The 18,412-nt window shown below is 36.2% G+C and overlaps 1 protein-coding gene across 9 annotated transcripts in view; it reads right to left on the minus strand.

Annotated features, from left to right (window-relative positions):
- Nucleotides 1–18,412, minus strand: part of EIF2AK2 (eukaryotic translation initiation factor 2 alpha kinase 2) — a 32,734-nt gene that overhangs the window by 4,088 nt on the left and 10,234 nt on the right. For 6 of the 9 annotated variants that reach the window (XM_064509450.1, XM_026102620.2, XM_064509449.1 and 3 more), the window contains 11 exons: nucleotides 15,254–15,368; nucleotides 13,908–14,095; nucleotides 11,425–11,551; nucleotides 9,713–9,795; nucleotides 8,696–8,828; nucleotides 8,176–8,210; nucleotides 7,879–8,007; nucleotides 6,074–6,193; nucleotides 4,688–4,795; nucleotides 2,771–2,963; nucleotides 430–555 (listed from right to left, as the gene is read on the minus strand). In XM_064509450.1, the coding sequence (XP_064365520.1) occupies nucleotides 430–555; nucleotides 2,771–2,963; nucleotides 4,688–4,795; nucleotides 6,074–6,193; nucleotides 7,879–8,007; nucleotides 8,176–8,210; nucleotides 8,696–8,828; nucleotides 9,713–9,795; nucleotides 11,425–11,551; nucleotides 13,908–14,095; nucleotides 15,254–15,368 (1,357 nt within the window). The remainder of the gene's footprint in view (nucleotides 1–429; nucleotides 556–2,770; nucleotides 2,964–4,687; nucleotides 4,796–6,073; nucleotides 6,194–7,878; nucleotides 8,008–8,175; nucleotides 8,211–8,695; nucleotides 8,829–9,712; nucleotides 9,796–11,424; nucleotides 11,552–13,907; nucleotides 14,096–15,253; nucleotides 15,369–18,412) is intronic. The other 3 variants (XM_064509451.1, XM_026102622.2, XM_026102624.2) reach the window with 3 other exon arrangements.

The following is an 18,412-nucleotide window of genomic DNA, read 5'->3' on the forward strand; positions in this document are numbered from 1 at the left end:
ATCTTTCTGCCAAAGGCCTGTTAAATAATTACTGTTATGTCACATTGAATACACTGAAATTAACACTTCTGCAGACCTATAGAGATAAGACATGCCAATGTCTCTCTGGTACAAATAAGAAATAAAAATACAGGGACTCAAATGCCACAATTATCAGAAGTCCTGAATTACTTAAATTCAAATTGAAATTCGGGGCGGGGGAGGCATGCTATTTTTGCTAGAGCATTGCTTATGCATCAGCTTCAAACCTTGTAATTTACAACTAAACTGGCAGACTGCTTTCTCCAGAATGAGGTTATACTGGTATATAATCACACCAGGGAACTTTAGGCAACTTGGTTTACTACTGATATTAGGGCTAAGCACAACCGATACTGAATTTATAATGCAAGTCTAATAACGGACACCCTAATACAGCAGGACAATTACCTGTTCTGGTGCCATGTATGATTTTGTTCCTCGGTTTTCAGTCAGAGGGTTGTATGCTTCAGAAGTCACAAGCCCAAAGTCACCTATTTTTATTTTATCTTCATTTGATATGAATATATTCTGAGGCTATGCGGGGGGCGGGGGGGGAGGGGAAAAAAAAGTAAATTGTCATATGGCTAAGATTTATTTTCAACCATAAGTACCCCAGAAGTGCTCCTCAAAATTTAGTAATTTTTCCACAGAAATTAGTATTAAGAAACAAACTGGGGGGGAGAGGGGAAGGGGGAACAGAGGAACATTCAATTAACTTATTTTTTAAACACACAAACCAAATCGAAAATAGCACACACCATAGTAACCATAACATTTTTCACTAGCTCAGGTCATGCTTTAACTCTCTTTCGATACATTTTGCGTAGAACATTTCACTTTCAAAAGTGCTTTATAATCTTAGATCCTGGTCCTGGGATTTGATACACTTGGGCAGAGCCTTTAAGCTCACATGGAGTTCCATTCAAATCAGTGGTTTCACCTAGGTTTCACGGCAGGATTATCTGTATTAAGTCAGTTGCAGAGCTGGGGCTTATTATAGGCATCTCACAGTATCACTTTTAAATATTAAGGTTTCTTTGAACTTCCCATTTTAAAATTTAAGAAAGTTATATGCAACTAAAAATAGAATCATATACATTTTGCTGCAGTTTTCCAAACCATCTGTCATTCCAAAGAAGGTAAAGAAAATAAATTTCTGAATGTTATTAAACAAAAAAAAGCCCACACAATCTTTCACTCAGAGAAGAAAGACTGAAGATTTTATGGGAAGAGATCACTGTGTCAAGAATGCCCAACATAGTTCTGTTCGAGTTTGACCAAGTCTGCACACTTAACACAGTACCTCCAGTGCCTCAAAGCTATACTATTTGAAGATTCCATTCATACCAGCCACAAACGGACATTCACCTCAGAGCTGGAACCTATCCTGCAGCTGGGATTCTGGGACATGGAGTTCTCAACTGGCAAAGCATCTAAACGGACAGCAGACCAAAGCAGGGAGAAAGAAGGTTCTAAATTCACATGCAGACAGACAAGTTAGCAATAGAACTTGAAAGCAGCTTACAGCCAGATTCCACAGATGAGAGACTGGGGCAATAGATTCACGGGAAGACAGAAAAGTAGGAGTTTGAGTTGAGATGAAAATAAAGCAGGACTCAAGGAGCAAGGATATATGAAGCCAGCAGAGTGGGAAGAGCTAAGTAGTAATGTGTGGGGGGAGAAGACATTTATTAGGCCTCTTCTTCCCAGTCATCTGGGGAGAATAGATGAATGGGTATTTGCAGTTGACTCCAATATTGTCGTATAAGCCACACGGAAAAGTTCAAGATGACATGCATGTCTGTAAGACAAGATTCTTAGACTGTGCAGTGAGTAATGAATGTGGCCTGGAACCATGCAGAGAATGCAAAATGCAGAAGATTCCACCTCCAGCTCAGGAATTCCACAAAACTCAGGTTACTGGAGGGATAGTCTTGAGAGGCGGGAACATGCATCAAGGCAAGCAGCACTGTAGCATCTCTAAGCTCTAATATTGTTCTTTGGGTATCTAAAATTATCCATTATATGAGGAGGACAACATGCTAGGTGAACATTTAGTGTGACTCGCTACAGCTATTTTTAGTTCTCACAAACACCACCACTGTAGAGCCAGCATTTGAAACCTTGAAAAGGCTTCCAATTTCATCCTTTAAAAATATTTTATTTCAATATAAAGGTTATGTGATTATGTACTTCATCTGGACACTCAGCAATTCTATCCAAAAAGGTGGCATTCACATATTTATATGCGTGCAGGATACAACAACAACTAGAGTATGTAGTTATAAAATGCAGCATGTATTAGAATAGACTATCCCTTTATAATATGACAAAAGCAAACTTCCTAATCTCAGTCTTTTGCCACCTTTCTTTTTATAAGATTGGTAAGCAGGCTGATTGACCGCCACTGTTATTGTAAGAAAAATGTTTTATATAATTTTATTACTAAAGTAAGTTACTACTTCTTTTTCTAATAGGCAGCCTTGTGTCCCACTAACACTTAACAGGTTTGTTAACTGATGACTGTTTTTTTGAACTACTGTATTCTGAGATCCTTCAGCTCACCTTCTGATTTTAGAACTAAATCTGGTTGCTGGAAAAAAAAGAAAAGTTACTAGTAATATCAGAAGAGGCACACTACACAGGCACATCACAGAATAAGCAAAGACTACAACAGTTTAACATTGTCTGAATTTCCAATAAGTACTACTTACATTTTTCCACTTAAAAAATGACCTGTTCTACTTACCTTGAGGTCTCGATGAATTAACCCTTTAGAATGAATATATTCTACTCCTTTCACTATTTGTAAAAATTTGTCTTGTGCCATCTCCTGATAGTTTCGTTTTTCTCGATTATTTTCAATCCAGTTTTCCAATGGCCCTTGTTCACATAATTCCATTTGGATAAAAAGACATCTATGTTTTGAGGATGACCTCTGCCTGCAAAAGCAAATTATATAACCATATTAAAATCAGCAAAATACAGTTCCTCCCAAGCCACTGCATCAATGATTCTCTGGCTCCTTATTTTTTTTTTAATTGTTATCATCTGGGGAGTTCCCCAGAACAGGGCATGCAAGTCCCTTGATTTTAAGAAGATCTCAGATCAATTTGCACTAGATCTAAATAAGTAAAACTGCAAACCATACAGTCCCTGCTCAGTTGCTGCTTACCCTTGGAAGATTTTTGACTTCTTGCTTGCCTCTTTATTTGCACTGAAAACTTTCTGAGTGCCCAGATTCTGCTCCCCTGCTATCTAGAGGCATGCCCTACAGAGCAAGAAATAGCACAGTCCTTGGCTCCCACCTTGCCCTCTAGGAACCACTGCAATTTTCTATTCTGCTCAGCAAACACAGCATTATGCTTCCTCTACTCTCCCAAATATCATATAATCACATTCCTTCAACCTTTGTCCCTTGGAGGAGGGAGTGCGGTAACCATCTTTTACGTAAGTCTGTGAGTTAGAGCAACAATTGTGAAAGCTGGAAACCTACATTAAATATATTCACCAACTTGACAGCCTCATGCTTTCCGGAAGGGTTCCCTCACCATCAGACCATAAGGAGAGGCTGAGGGCAGAGATGGAGAGGGGCAGGACAGCAGAGCAATGAGGAGGTGAACACAGAGGGGCTAGCCACTTACTTTTCCTACTTGCATTGTGAGATCTCAGTGCCTTGGAACAAGGCATTCTGAGGTATAGAAAGAACAAATATTAATTGGCTCATTACTCTGTAGCCCTGAAGTCAGGGCAGTAAGTGGAATTCCAGGTTGGGACCTCAGCTTTGAGGATTTTTTTCTGCTTTTTATCCAATAACTGTTCAACATAAAATGCAAAAGTGATACTGAGAGTCCGACATATTAACAGTTGTTTTTGATAATGACTCCCCCCCATTTTATTCCTCTTTTTCTGAGCACACTGAACAGATATTAAGCCTAATTTTTAATCCATTAATATTTTATGGCTCTAGTGAAGTGTGATAACCTACCTGAAGGGTATTAATCTACTGCTAGTGACAAAGATGTGCAGCAGAAACTTACATAATATCCTAATTTACCAGTAAACTTCTCACCATTGTCTTGCCAGAAGTCTTAGTATTGAAAGACTACCTCTAATTGAAAGAACATTTCATTCTGTATCTCTGTGCTCAATAGCTCTGTATTCACAATCAATATTGTATCAGACATCATGGTTAAAACGCTAATTTAAAGAAATAATTAAATTTATGAGAGCTGCTGGATGACCAGTACTTTTAAAAGTCGGACAACTTCCCGATTAAGGATTTGGCAGCCAACTGCTAGATTTTTTTAAAAAATTTCTGCTGTTAATTCTATCTAGCCCCAAATTTTGACTTCTGCATTCTTATGCTCCTACATAGATTCAGTAAGTTCTTTATATTGAGAGAGGAGAGAGATAAAGTTACATAATAGATAGTGTTCACCAAGAGAAGGAGATGTAAATGCACTTAACTATATGCTACCTGCTGCTGAAGAGTACTGAGCCTTTTCTTGTAACAGTAAGTATGTGTACACCCTTCTGTTTGTATAAAGATTTATAATCAATTATCGGCCTTCATTTTTACAACGCAAACTTTATTACGGCAAACAAGTTCATGATTGCAATTTGGGAGTTGCTGTTTCACACTGCAGAGTTGTCTCGGAATTACCTTGAGTCTGGATAAGTTACATAGTCCTTCCCTTTCCAACTACTGTAATATCGCACAATATTTTCATGGTCAAGTCCTGCAAGTTCTTTCACTTCACGCTTTACATTCCTACTCAAAAGAAAAAAGATTTCAAACAAATGACATTTCCCTAAGAAAATTAAATTCTAAATTCAATAAAAGACATGCTATCGAGGAGTGGTTGTAACCTACAGGTAGTTTTACATTAATTTGGAAAAAAAAAATTTAAATAAGTTAAAAATTTTAATTAGAAACTATGTTTTTCTTATCATCTGCTCAGTTATTCCAAGTGCTGAAATGTTTTAACCTTATGAGAAATGAAAAGTCCCACTCAAAAGAGCCAGAAGAAAAAGCAGAGAGTTCCAGTGCATATTTACATTGAGTAGCAAAACACAATGTAGCAAACACTCATGCTTTTCTTTTCGCCTCTGAAGTTTGCTTACAAATCCAGAAGTCAGTGTAAATACTCATGAAAACCCATTTACTAAATTTGGGCTACACTAGCTGCCACAATATTGCCTAGTAAAGTAACGTCAAACCCATCAACAGACCAGCAGCCTGTATTTGAAGAATCAGTAGAATGGTTTTCAGTATAGTTCTCAGGACTGTAATACAAATTAAAATAATGTGTAATTGTGAAGGACATAAAAACTTGAAGAAGGGCAGTTACACAATACAAGGGACAATTTTCTCCAAATTTAAGGTTAGTATTATGATTTTAAAGGAACAACCTGAAATTTTATGAATAGATTAAAAGAAATTCTAGTTTTTTAGCTGCTGATAAAATACACTACTAGGTACCAGCTATAGAAAATTACTTTAAATAATTTAAGATAATGATTCTGTGTTGGGATTTATATAGGACAAGTAACACTGTCAAAAGAATGACAACACAGGTCCTATATGAAGTCACATACACAAAAATGTATTACTTTCATTTTTTTTCAATTTTCTGTATTTATAGTCATGTTATATGTTACTGATAAGGGCATTATCAGACAATGCAACCTGCCAAAGTAACACTGCTGCTTTCAATGTTTTATAAATCAGCAAGTTCTCTTCAAGTATATAATAACCATAACTAATAACAACTCTGTAATACTTTGTTCACAGAAAGTAAAACTTAATAAATCATTTTCTTACAGCTTCACCTAAATTATTCCATTGCATATAAAAATTAGCAGAGTTGCATGCTATTTTCAGCTTCACTTAGAAATAAAGAAAAAGGAGTTTAACCAGAAAAATGGTCAATTAATAGTCGAAATTGCTTACATACTACAAGAATTATTAAAGAGACAAAATAATTAAACTATCAAAAACTGATGTCCTAAAGTAAATAAACAACACAAGTACATATACAGTACTTACTTTGTAAGCTGGACTCGTTTGACTGCATAGGTTTTCTCAACAATCTTTGCTGTTGCTTTGAAAACATTCCCAAAACCACCTTCACCAATAGGCACTATATTTTTAAAATCCTTAAGAAATCTTAAAAAAAAAAAAAAAAAAAAAAAAAAAAGTAACAAGTGTCTTTAAGGTTAAACTTAAAAGATACAAGAACGATTCTGTAAAGTATAACACATCTGCTGAAATATCATTCTACAAGGATCACTCACCTATTTAGGCCTAAGTCTAAGTCCTGAAGAATAAAAAATAAAAATAAAATAAAAAACAAGGGAAAATGCTCCTATAACCCACAGTTACAGCTCTCACCTGAAATGTGAAAGAATGAGTTCCAACTAGTACTTCTAGTAAACATTTCATAAATTATACAAAGGGAAACTGAGATAGCATTACATCTGAGTGCCTACCACCTATGGATAAGAAACTCATCCAGATTCTAGCTTAAGTCTAGTTCTATGCCAGGCAAAATAGACTCGAATCAGATCACTCACATATCTTAGTTGTGGTTGCACAAAAGTGCATCAGTATGAAAATGTTTCTGTGAAAGATGTTTGGACTAAATTCTCAGCAACTTTGAAAGGATTTTTAAAATTTTCAACTTGAGGAATGTCCTTTCTACTAACATGACGATTCTCAAGTTGCTTCTCAGTCTATTTCAAACTCATGTATCAAGAGGAATGTGTTTCTATTCATGCTATCCATCAACATTTTCACCAAACAGGCTCTCAAAACTTACTTACCCTACAATTTTCAATTTTAGGCACTCGTAAATGAAGCTTCATGACAGTTTTAGTTTTTTTTTTCATATGGCAACAAGAATAAAGTTGCTTCATTCATTACTCTGCACTGCTTCAATAAATGAAGAAACTATTCCTTTATTTGGTCACTCATTAGAATGTTTTAACTTGTCTCTTGAACATACAAAATAAAGACCCATATTTAAAGTCATATTAAGCTCCTACAAAAACATACTATTGTGACACACATACTCACACCTGCTTAAAATTTTCTTCAACATTTAAGACCAAAGAGTTCATAGCTCCTGCTTCACTACATGTTCTTCAGGCAACCTTGCTGATCCATTTAAACAGGCTTTCATAAAATTCTCCTTATTAAAGCTATTTAGAACAGCAGAATCAATCAGTAAGATAATGCAACATTTAACTTTTGTATTTATCAAAAAAGGATACCAAATTCACACTGGCCCTTTTCTTTTCATTTTTTGTTATAATCCAGATTTGCCAAACTGGTCACAAGCTATTTTGTGCTTTAGTACAGATTAACTGGGAGATTTCTGGATGGCAGAACTTTTCCCATCCTTCCATGTGTGAAACAAAAATGTTCTTTCTCCAATATTTCAGACAGTAGATACTTCATTATAAAAAAGCTTGCTATGTCACAAAGGCAATTTGACGAATCAGGAAGGATGGTGTGCCATAAGGCAGTGATTCCAGGAAGTTTCCCATTACAAGGGCTATAGATGGCACCTCACTATGCCAGTAAAACATGTTGCCTGTTACATTTCAATATATGTACCTGCCTTGACAGACTGTAGGGCAACTACCTTCATATCTTCACACAAACAACTTCTGGTTGTAAGCATCAAATATCACTGCATATCAGTTGCTATAGTATATTTAAAAAGAAAAACACCTCAAGCATCAATTACAGCAGTATTTTCCCACATTCTATTTCAAATAAACAAACAGAAATCTAGACCACTACATACTGTAATTGCCAAACAAATCTTATTAAAAATTCTTTCTTACCTTTTATCCACTGTGTATGCATTTTTACCATCCTCACTGTCACTTGTGTCCAAATCTGATGAACTTTCATCTGAATCTGACATACTTTCTTCCTCGTTTCTTGCCTTATCAAATTTAGCTGCCAGTTTTCTTTAACAAGGATAAAAGCAAAATTTGTAATGAACTGTTTTTATAATATGTGACAAGAGAAAAGAAACATACCTGCTACTAGCAATACTTCTATGTTATGTATAGAAAACACTAAAGAGGTTTGCAAGATCATTTATGGAAAATAGCTATCTAGAAATAAACACATACCTTTTGGATTTCAGAGCAGACCTTTGAGCATTTCTCTATACAAAAAAGAGAAACAAACACAACTCAGATATGTTGAATATTTTCACTATAAAAAATTAGTTTAAAATGTGCCTGAGACTGTATCTAGCGATTGTCTATAAATATGAACATACCTTGTATAAAAAGTAATGACTGATGTTGTAGCTTAGTTTAAAATGTTCACATATTCTGTATATGACATCAATATTCTTTCCAAATCATTCTATTTGCATAGAAAATACAAGGTTAGTCCTGTCCTCGTTCTTGGGAGTACAAGCCCATTTGGTTAACAGTATATAAAATGGGTCTACAGTACATAAATAAACAACTAATGGTTCACAGTAATAAGGTACCAAATATTTTGGGGGAAAAAAACTCACATATGTTTTCTAGTGATAACTTTAGTGCATACAGGAGCAAACTGATGCTACACTTCGACTAGAAGTTTGCTCTATTTTGGGTCTAAAACGTAATTACGAGCAAGACCACTTCTATACTATACCTGAGAAGGTAAAGGCTTTTCACTTGTTACCATGTTTTTCATGTTTTCTACCAAGTTTTCACATGAGTCTTCAAAAGAAATACCACTATCACGGAAAAATAATAGACTGGTTTTAGGTGGAAGTAACATATTCCTAAATAAAAATTACAATGCTTGTTACTATGAAAAAAGAAGCATTAACAGAGTACAATTTTTAAGAAGCAAAACACAAAAAAAGCATCAATAATCATGATTGATTTAAGCTACAAAACTTTATTCTGAACAGCTAATAAAACAGCAATATTTTACAATAAAATTGTCTATTTCTATAAAATCTGAAAAAGTTGATATCCTTCAATTAAGTAGGTTAAGTACAGAGGTTCATTTCAATGCAGCACAGCCACCTCTGGTGCTTTATGTATCAGCTTGCTTTACAATGGCACAAGGAAGATAAAAAAAATAGTAGTAGCACCACTGTCAAATTAACTGTTAGGCACAAAAGGTCTGATCTAAGGTTCCCAAATCACAAATGAAACATTAGGCACATTGATTTTCTCTCGGTAAGCAAATCTTCCCTTCAGTGGGATTGAAGATTTATAGAGAATGAAAGGGAAAAAATACAGAAAAAAAATCAGAATGTAGAGCACAGAAAAGTACTGAAATTGAATTATACCGAGTTCAGAGTGCCACAGTAGAAAAACGAGTGTTAGAAATGGAATGAAACAAAGCTACTGAATGGAGTAGCATTATTTTATGTCACAATAGAAATGCTTCTGAAATAATTATTTGTGCCGAACAACAAATATATCAGAAATCTCTAAAACTACTATAAGCTAGATTGTAAGGACGTGGGTCAAACAGACTTGCACAATTACAATGAATTTTCCTCTGAAGTCAAAGAAATACAAACTCGAACATCTTTATATTGCAATAAAGAAACTGTGAGCAATTTTATTTAGAACTAGATCACATTAGTAAATTAAGTAAATTTAGTAAATACATTTTGTTAGCATTACAGTATCAATGAATCCAACTTACTTTGAGTCAGACAGATTTGACATTCCATAGGAATTAGTAGATTTGCTAGTTGTGGAACTGATGTTAGATGTTTCCCTTCCCTCCTGAAAAGAAAAGAAAAAAAAAAACAACTAAAAATGCTTAACAAAATCACTTAGAAAATCCCTAGTGTAAAAGGTGCTATTCTAAAAGGGCGGAGGGAAGATTATGAGGTTCTAAGTGGAAGTTGTTACCGGCTGAAGCTATGCATAAGAAAAGCATCTGCCTAACTTCCACCCATAGTAGCAAAAAACAAGGCCCTTTCACAGGGAGCATTTTCCCACTCACATTCAGCTTATGCTGACATGTGCAGAAGCAGAATCTGAAATCTATTAAAAATTATGACAACAGATGGTTACGAAAAGCAAATGTTTCCATTGTTAGCTGAACATGCAATTGTCCATTTGAAAAATGAGACCTACGTAGGCTTTGGTATATATAATCAGGACAGCTGCAAATCTAACTATAAGCCTGTTAAAAAAAAAATTTAAATGCCTTCAGTGTGATAACCCTTAAAATCTGGATTGCTAACTCAGGGCATAATTAATCCTAAATGCTTAGCAGAGTTCCCTCCTTCTTTCCCCCCACATCGTAGGAGCTTAAATATAACATTAAAAGCAAACCCTACTATTGTTACAGACCTTAACCTGACGAAAAGTCAACAAATTCAGAGTTTGTTTCAGTAACAAACATAAAAGAGAAACCTTCCCTCCCTCACCTTTTTTGGACTCAGGAATACACTGGGCCTTTACTGCTTTTTGCTGATGATATACATTTAGTTACATTTTGATTGTCAAACAGACCACTGAGAATGAATAAACTTAGCATAAAAATTAAAAACAAGTAAACAAAAAACTACAGACAGAGCTTCTGCTTGAGGTAGTAAATTTCAGACTACAAAAAAAGTCCTTCAGCTCACAATACATTACAATATTAAGGAAGGATTCTAGAGTTATAATAGACCATTCTAACTAAGTGGCTAACTTAAAAACGAAAAAATCCACAGTAAGCTGTCAAAGTAGTTACAACCAAGTATTTAAAATGGAAAAGATTTCTTTCCTTACCCTTACGGCCTCCCTCCACTAAAAAACTGCAAATTACATGCCATATTAATTAGTTCATATGTACTATTCTGTGTATTTCAGAAGCATTTTGGGATTTTAGAATTCTGATACTTTTGTGCATGTATGGAAATATGATAGCTGTCATGAAGACAACAGCTCTGCTCTCTAGAGGATGGTGTTAGAGATTGCTTCAATAGAATCTTTCCTTGTAACACTAGAAAGACACAGTTCTTTTGATTCTCACTCCTGATTCTGCCTTTCTCATACTTCACAGAAGATTTTAGACCCAATGGAAGGCAATAAGAGATTTACATTCATAGCAGCCAGCTTGACAGCACTTTCAAGAAACAATCAGTAGAGAGAATACAGAAATTTTTAATATACATGCATCTTTGTATTATAACATATCAGACCATGTTCTGAATACACAGAGTTTTTTTAACCCAGCAACCAGACATAAAAAGACAACAAGTTTTACCAACAGAATGCTGTAGCCCAACCAACCCTCCAAAATCTGGACTATTTCTCTCTTAAAAGGAACCTATGTTTTTAAGCCAAATAAGGAAATCTGTTTCAAAGATTAAGGATATGAAAATCAAACTTCTCTCTTAGGCTAAATGTAGTACATACTGTTAGATCTCCTTGCTCATCTAGCTTCTCATACGCTTGTTTTGCAGCAGCTTGTTTTGCAGCAGCTTGAGAAATTCCAGTGCCGTTTCCATAAACATGACCACTAACTGTACAAGTACACAAAAACCTGCAAAATACAACAGAGAATAAAGTCTCCTTACACCCTATATGACAAACTTCAGTAAAAAAAAGTACAGTCAACTGACATTATAGAAAGGAAGCCTAAAACATACATATTCAGAAGAATATTTTCAATATTCATTCAATATAATTAGTAATGGTAAATACCTAATTTGACATGCTTTCAAGACAATGTATTTAACACTTTTTGAGGGTTGAACTCCGCAAAGCCTCATCTAGTAGGCACCCATGACCACAAACTCTCTGCAAATTTTGAACTGAAATGTAAAGTACTGTTATATTCAATGTAATCCAGTGCTTTTTAATTTAAAATTTTAACAGCTTTGCCTACAAGATCCTGTTATTTAAAAAAAACTCTCCTCTCAGAGCGAGCTGATTAAGGTGTAGCTTAAAGAATGATACATTCATGGTGAATATTCAGTATTTGAAAGTCAGCATCAAGAAATCTTGATAAAATAAAGAGAATTAAGGTTTTTATTATGGCTGTTATTTAATACATTTTGTAAATAACTTTATTAATCAACCTGATCCTTAAAGGGACACAGGTACCAATTAAGAAGCATCTGATAAAGTGCGTCTTCCCTAGAATGAACTCCTGAACAGAATGATGGCATTAATATATGGCTCTGATTCTCAAAATTCATACAAAAATTTATTAACTTCATATATTGTAGGACACAATCACAGTGGGAATAAATGACTAATGACTGAACAACTGGTCCCCTGACAAGAGACCCAAAACAGGCTTGTTTGGCCCATGTGTCATGTGTAGGTATTAGAGACCCTATTAGTATCTTTTATTCCCTGCAATAAATTTATCTCCAATTTCCTCAATGTTAAAACCATGACTGGATTTAAGTACAGTAGAGTAGTCCACTACAGTAGCTGATTTGAAGTAGACTACAAAAACTGGCAGCAGTTCAATCACTTCACTCCTCAGTTCCTTCAGGATTTGATATATACCATATGAGCCCTACTCAGAATTTATATTGATACTTCACTCTCTTGCCAGCTGTATCCTTAGAGAACAATGGAATTAAAACAGTAGTTCTACTGCCTCGTTGGGAAAGCCACATACGTGAACAGCATGCAAACAGAAGTGTTTCTTGCCTCATAGGAAAAAGGATATCTGAATTAAACCCAAGGGCAAAAGCAAGAGAAAATGGGACTTTTCAAACAGGCTCACTCTGCTTTCCACCACGGCATGATCCTAGGACATTTACCCAATGAGCTTCCTGCTATATGCAGGAGTCAACTTAGAGTAGTCACTTTAGTTGAAGTTTTAAAATCACTAATTTTACAGGGAAGTAGAGAGGGAGTTTTCCAGCAGCTATTGCTAAAATATATATTCTTTATCACTCCTTAGAATTACATGCTAAGAAGTCCACCAAGGTGCCAGAGCAACAACCAAGATAATCGAAAATTTAAAGCTGAAGGTTGTCCTACTTAAGTGGCATGACATTATTCTAACACATAAACTTAAAAAAAAAAGAAAAAAGAAAACTTTTTTCTTGAGGAAGTGACCCTCTATTTGCTTTGCTTCACTGAAGCATTGGCTGAAGGAAGCCAGACTCTGCTGCCATTTTACCTTAAAAAAAAAAAATCATTGTAAGTGGTGTATTTTCTTCTGGCTGAGGTTTCAAAAGCAGCGTCTAGAACATATTCTTTTTTTTTCTTTAAGATCAGATCCAAGAAGTAGTTACCCCTAATACAAACCCCTCTATTTCTTTCACAGGTATTGTTTGTGCTTCAGCCTATTCCTTCAGTGTTCTCCTATCTATCAAAAAAATTCCCCAAAACACAACTATTCCCAGCATTCTTTACACACTGTGAGAAGAAACATGTAGCAAAAAAAGAATATCCTGCATAGGACCAGGAGTCCATCTAGTCTGATAACTTGTGACAATGACCCACTGTGGATGCTTTGGAGGTGGGAGCAAGAGGAGCAGAGAGATGGACAGAGAGAGAGAGAACTGGACAAACATATAACAGTACTTCCCTGTATATAGTCATCTCCAGAAATCTCAGCTTAAAGACATCCTGAGTCCGAATTGCCTTCTCCACCTCCCAAATTTCTGCCCTGGCTGATTTTTCTTTCATGACTTCACTAATAGCATGTAATAGCTTTCTGAACTGATCTGAACTTTAGCCTCTCCTCATATGTCACATGCTTCAGCTCCCTAAACATCTTACTGGTCATCCACTGGATTCTCTCCAGCCTGTCTCCAAATCTTGACTGTACTTCCAAAAGATTCAGATGACACTATTCATGGTAACTAACAGTAGTATCAGCAAATACAGAGAAGACATAAAAGCAAATAACGACGCTAAGTACATCTTACCTGAGAGCACGGTCTTCTCCAGTAACTGTTCTTATATTATAATCAACCACTTGCATTTTCTTTTGTGAAAATGTATTTAGCCGGCTGACATAGTCGACCGCAGGTAGCACTTCTGCTGTTGGCATACGTAGTAAGGTCACTGGAGAGGTCATTAACTCTTGATTTTGCACATTTGAAGATCTACTTTGCTACAAAACAGGCAAAATAGGTAACTTAAAAACTTAAGATTAATGAATGGTTTAAGAAGAACAGCATACAAGAGAATGAGTATACTGCAATTTTTGTGAGTATTTCAAAATATTTTAAAATATTCCAAATGTGCATTAATAGAGTCTTTTAAGGCAGAAGACAGCTACCCCAACCTACAACTATTACATTTTGAATTTCCAAAGAAACTTAAGCCAAATTTTCCAAACACTGGACCAACCAATCACCATGTCTCACCACCTCTTCTAAGAAAAGACAAGGAATGAGCAATGAAATATCTTACAAACACATGAATTCTGTCTCTCGAATTTGCTCCCAGCCTGATTCAGAACCAAGAAGGGGGGTGGCAGCAGGAAACTGCTGATGCTGCTATGAGCAAAGGTTGCAAATACTCTGGTGCATATACGAGAGGACAAACAGGGCTCCTTTCACAGCTGTCTCCCGATTTGCCACTATTAATAATACATTAACAAACATGCAGCAATTGTTTTTAAAGAATGATGGTGCCATGGTAAAAAGCAAACGGTAACACATACGAAAAGATTTCAGTTAAAAGGTACTAGGAAGTATTCAGAGTCAGAAAGAAAAATAAAGAATCGTTACTACAAAACATATGGCAAACAACTAAGGGAACAAAATTCAAACCTAAAATAAATTAATCAAGGATAAAAAGCACAGAATCAGCTATACCATCAGGAATATAATGACAAGGAAACAAAGATGAACAGAGTATCAAGGGAGATTAAATAATTTTGTGAGCAAAGCTGCAACAGACATACTGAATAACGTCCTACAAATGTTTTGAAGACATTGTATTACATCACACAACTGTCAAGACAAAAAAAACCTGTACACTCTGGACACACCAAGGCAGCTTAAGAAAGACAAATTAATTTCCTCCTCTTCTAGATGTAAGAGGAGGAAATACTCTCAATACTACATACAATCTATTAGTAGAATGACAAGGAAAATACTTCAGTGGAAAAAAGTAGAAAAGCACTGAATAACAAAAAGCAAAGACAACTTAAATTAAATAATAATTATAACCTCTTCCAAATTAAAGAAGACAACATTTTATTCCCTCCTTTTAGTGATTCACCTTCAACCTTGACTAATAAAAAGTCCTATAGTTTACTCACCTTTTCTTCTATCATTTGCCATGATTTTCTTGCTGCTGCTGCTTTTGCTTCTTTCTTAGTTCTACCAGTGCCTGTACCATACTCTTCATCATTTATTTTAAGCATAACTGTAAATCTGCAATGAAGAAAACTTCTATAAAAACATTGTTACATTTTGTCCTATACAATTTTGTTTGGATTCAACTTTTTTTTTTAATTTGTAAAGTACTATAGATTAATCATGGAGGTATTTGAGTATTCATGTGTTTTATTATATCCAACTCCTGATTATCATAATTATTTACAAGAAATATTTTTTAAAAATTATGCTTCCTCCCTAAACACAAAGGCATATTCTTTGGTAGTTCTAACAATTTCTAAATGCTGAACTGCTTTTTAAAAGTGAAATCATAAAGAGCGCATCAAGTCAGCATTATTAAAGGCAGGCCTATGAAGTCCTAACACTGGGATGTATCTCAGCACTGCAAAACTACATGGAGGGAAACAATCAGCTAATTTAGGTTTCATGGATACAGAAGTGGCATTATACATGCCTTTGATATACTGCTACATACAATATTTAGTAAGTGCAAAAAATGTGTTTGATGCTTCATCTGACAAAAATTTAAAGACAGTCCCTTTCCACCAGTTCTCAAAAAAAAAGAAAAAGAAAAAAGACATACATGAGGTATTCAGGATGGAATTAGATAGTCACTTCAACTCCAGCATAACCCTCTGCTGCCACTTAAAAGAAAATAAACAAACACACACCCCCACACACCACCACTTCTCAACCTCAACCACTGATGCTCTCCATCTCCCTTGCACAACTGTTCATGCACTGCTGTTCATGCAGCTACACAGTGAGCCAGACCAGGAAACTGGTCCAACTCAAAAGTGACCTAATAAAGAAGGGTGGTTGTCAGCCAAGTCAACAGAGGAGAGGAGGGTGACCAATTTCTGCTTTTGGCAGCAGCACAGACTTCCATGGAATTGAAGTGATTGTGTCACTATGGCCTCAGGACATATCTGGACTTCAGATTGCAGCACAGCATAAAGCTATTCGAGCTAATAGTGAACAAGATAGATTACACACAAAGAAGCAGTCTAGGCAGAACTAAATGAGTTTCTCTGCAGGAGAATTTGTCTCGTGAAGAGTGGAATGATTTCAGGAATTGACTTATTTTCATTATCCCAACTGTACTCTCTAATGAAACTGTGCTCTCCAACTTCACTCTCCTTTAATGAAATCTTAGGGTGAAAAAAGGAATGTGATGCAGAATAGTGCTTGCAGTCAACACATAAATGAGCCTTTATGAGAGCTCTTAAGGACAGAAAGGGTGGGACAAAGCACACCATGCTATGCCACATACTCTACACATGGGAAACAGCATAAAAACAAAGCACAAAAGAAAGATCATTCTTCCAGAAAGCGCTTGTTAGACAACTCATACGTAAGTGCTGAATACTATGCACATTCTACTACAACTTTGCATCCAAAATTCACCATTTTATTCAAGTGTTTTGAGGAAATCTGTAGTCTGAGTCTCAGTGACCATGAGCTAATTATCTGAGTTAAGGATTATTCATCCCTTAGATTTAAATCTGAGGGAGTGTTACATGAGTTGGTCACAAAAGCAGTTACAGCCACATTTACCCACCATGGACCCCAAGTTCATAAGCCCTGCCCAGACCTGACATGGCTGGCCTGGCTGTCCACATGCTGTGTACCCAGGCCAGGAAAGCTGGCAGTGCAGTGCAAAGTCACTGGAGCAGCTCAGGACAGAGCCAGCCTGGGCTCTCTCCAGCCTCTTAGGCTGTGTTCAGTACCAACGCTGCCAGACATCGCAGCAGCAGCCACTAGAGCACCAAAGCCAGGGAAGGATGGGAGAAGCTGGCAGCAGGTATCTCTGTGTCATGTCCCAGACAGCTCCAGAAGGGCTTATGAGGTAGGACACAGCACAGAAGGGTTAGGGAGCCAGCTGGGACCAGCAATGGCCAACCTGCCCCTCTAGCAGTCAGAACACTGAGGCACCACAGGGACACCCAAGGAGGTCTACAGCGCTGACTCACTGTAGCCAGGCACTGCACTGCATACTCAGAAAAGCCCAAGTTATCCAGGATTTTCCTAGATACCCCTATCCCACTGCACATGACCTACAAATACAAGACAGTTGGCTGACTTACAGTTGTGAATGTAGCAGAACACATAGAAAATGAAAAAAAGGCGATAAATGAGATAAATGGGTAAGCCTGAAACATGTTTATTAGTCCCAGCCATCACCTTTGAGTCACCTATGAACATGCAGCTGCATGACTACAGCTGTGGCAATTACATGAGCTGCATGGAAAAAAATAAGATAATTAATCAAAATCTGAGATCCAGCTAATATATACTAACTTACTCTGGGGTTATGGTTAGATCTAATGATAGCTCAGCATGGGCAGTGCTATCTGGCAACGTGGAAGACTGCAGTTTAAAAGAAACATCCTGATTATTAGCATGAGGCTTGTCTTCATGCAAACCAGCAAACAAACAGAAAGAAACGTATCTTAGATCTTGGGTATCTATGACTTCTGTCAGGGCAAGAACAGCAAAAAAAACATACTGATGTTAAAAATAATACATATCCCATCACCTGTAAGCATCTCTAAAAATAAAAGCAAAGCAGTTTAATGAAAAAGACCCTTCTCCTGTAACAGACATTCCAAAGTTAACTACACATAACATACCCTTAGGCAAATGCTTAGGAATTAACAGAAATCAAAAATAATTCCTGTAAATACCCTTGTAAAACTAAATAATAATCAAAGCACTTAATTTAGCATGCATCACAAACTGAAATACTTGCTGTAATCCTCGACCCTCCTGAGATTCTCCATGACATATACATAACGCACTTACAATACAGCTACCAGTAATGTGCATTGCTGTTGCTCTTGGTAAACAGCCATTAACTCTGAAATAAGTTTTCTCCTTAAATTCACATGACCCTCCCCTAAACAATCTGTATGTAAGGCTAAAATGTAAGATTGCATACAAGTTTCAACCGCTCTCCTACCGCACATACACTTTCAGAAAACTAGCTTTTACTTTTCATAGATCCTAAAAAGACACTGATTGCAAGCTTTAGGTACTTTGCACATTGCAGTAAGAGTCCCAAAGTTCACTGACATGCA

Source organism: Dromaius novaehollandiae, chromosome 3, assembly GCF_036370855.1.
Source record: "Dromaius novaehollandiae isolate bDroNov1 chromosome 3, bDroNov1.hap1, whole genome shotgun sequence".
NCBI lineage: Eukaryota > Metazoa > Chordata > Aves > Casuariiformes > Dromaiidae > Dromaius > Dromaius novaehollandiae.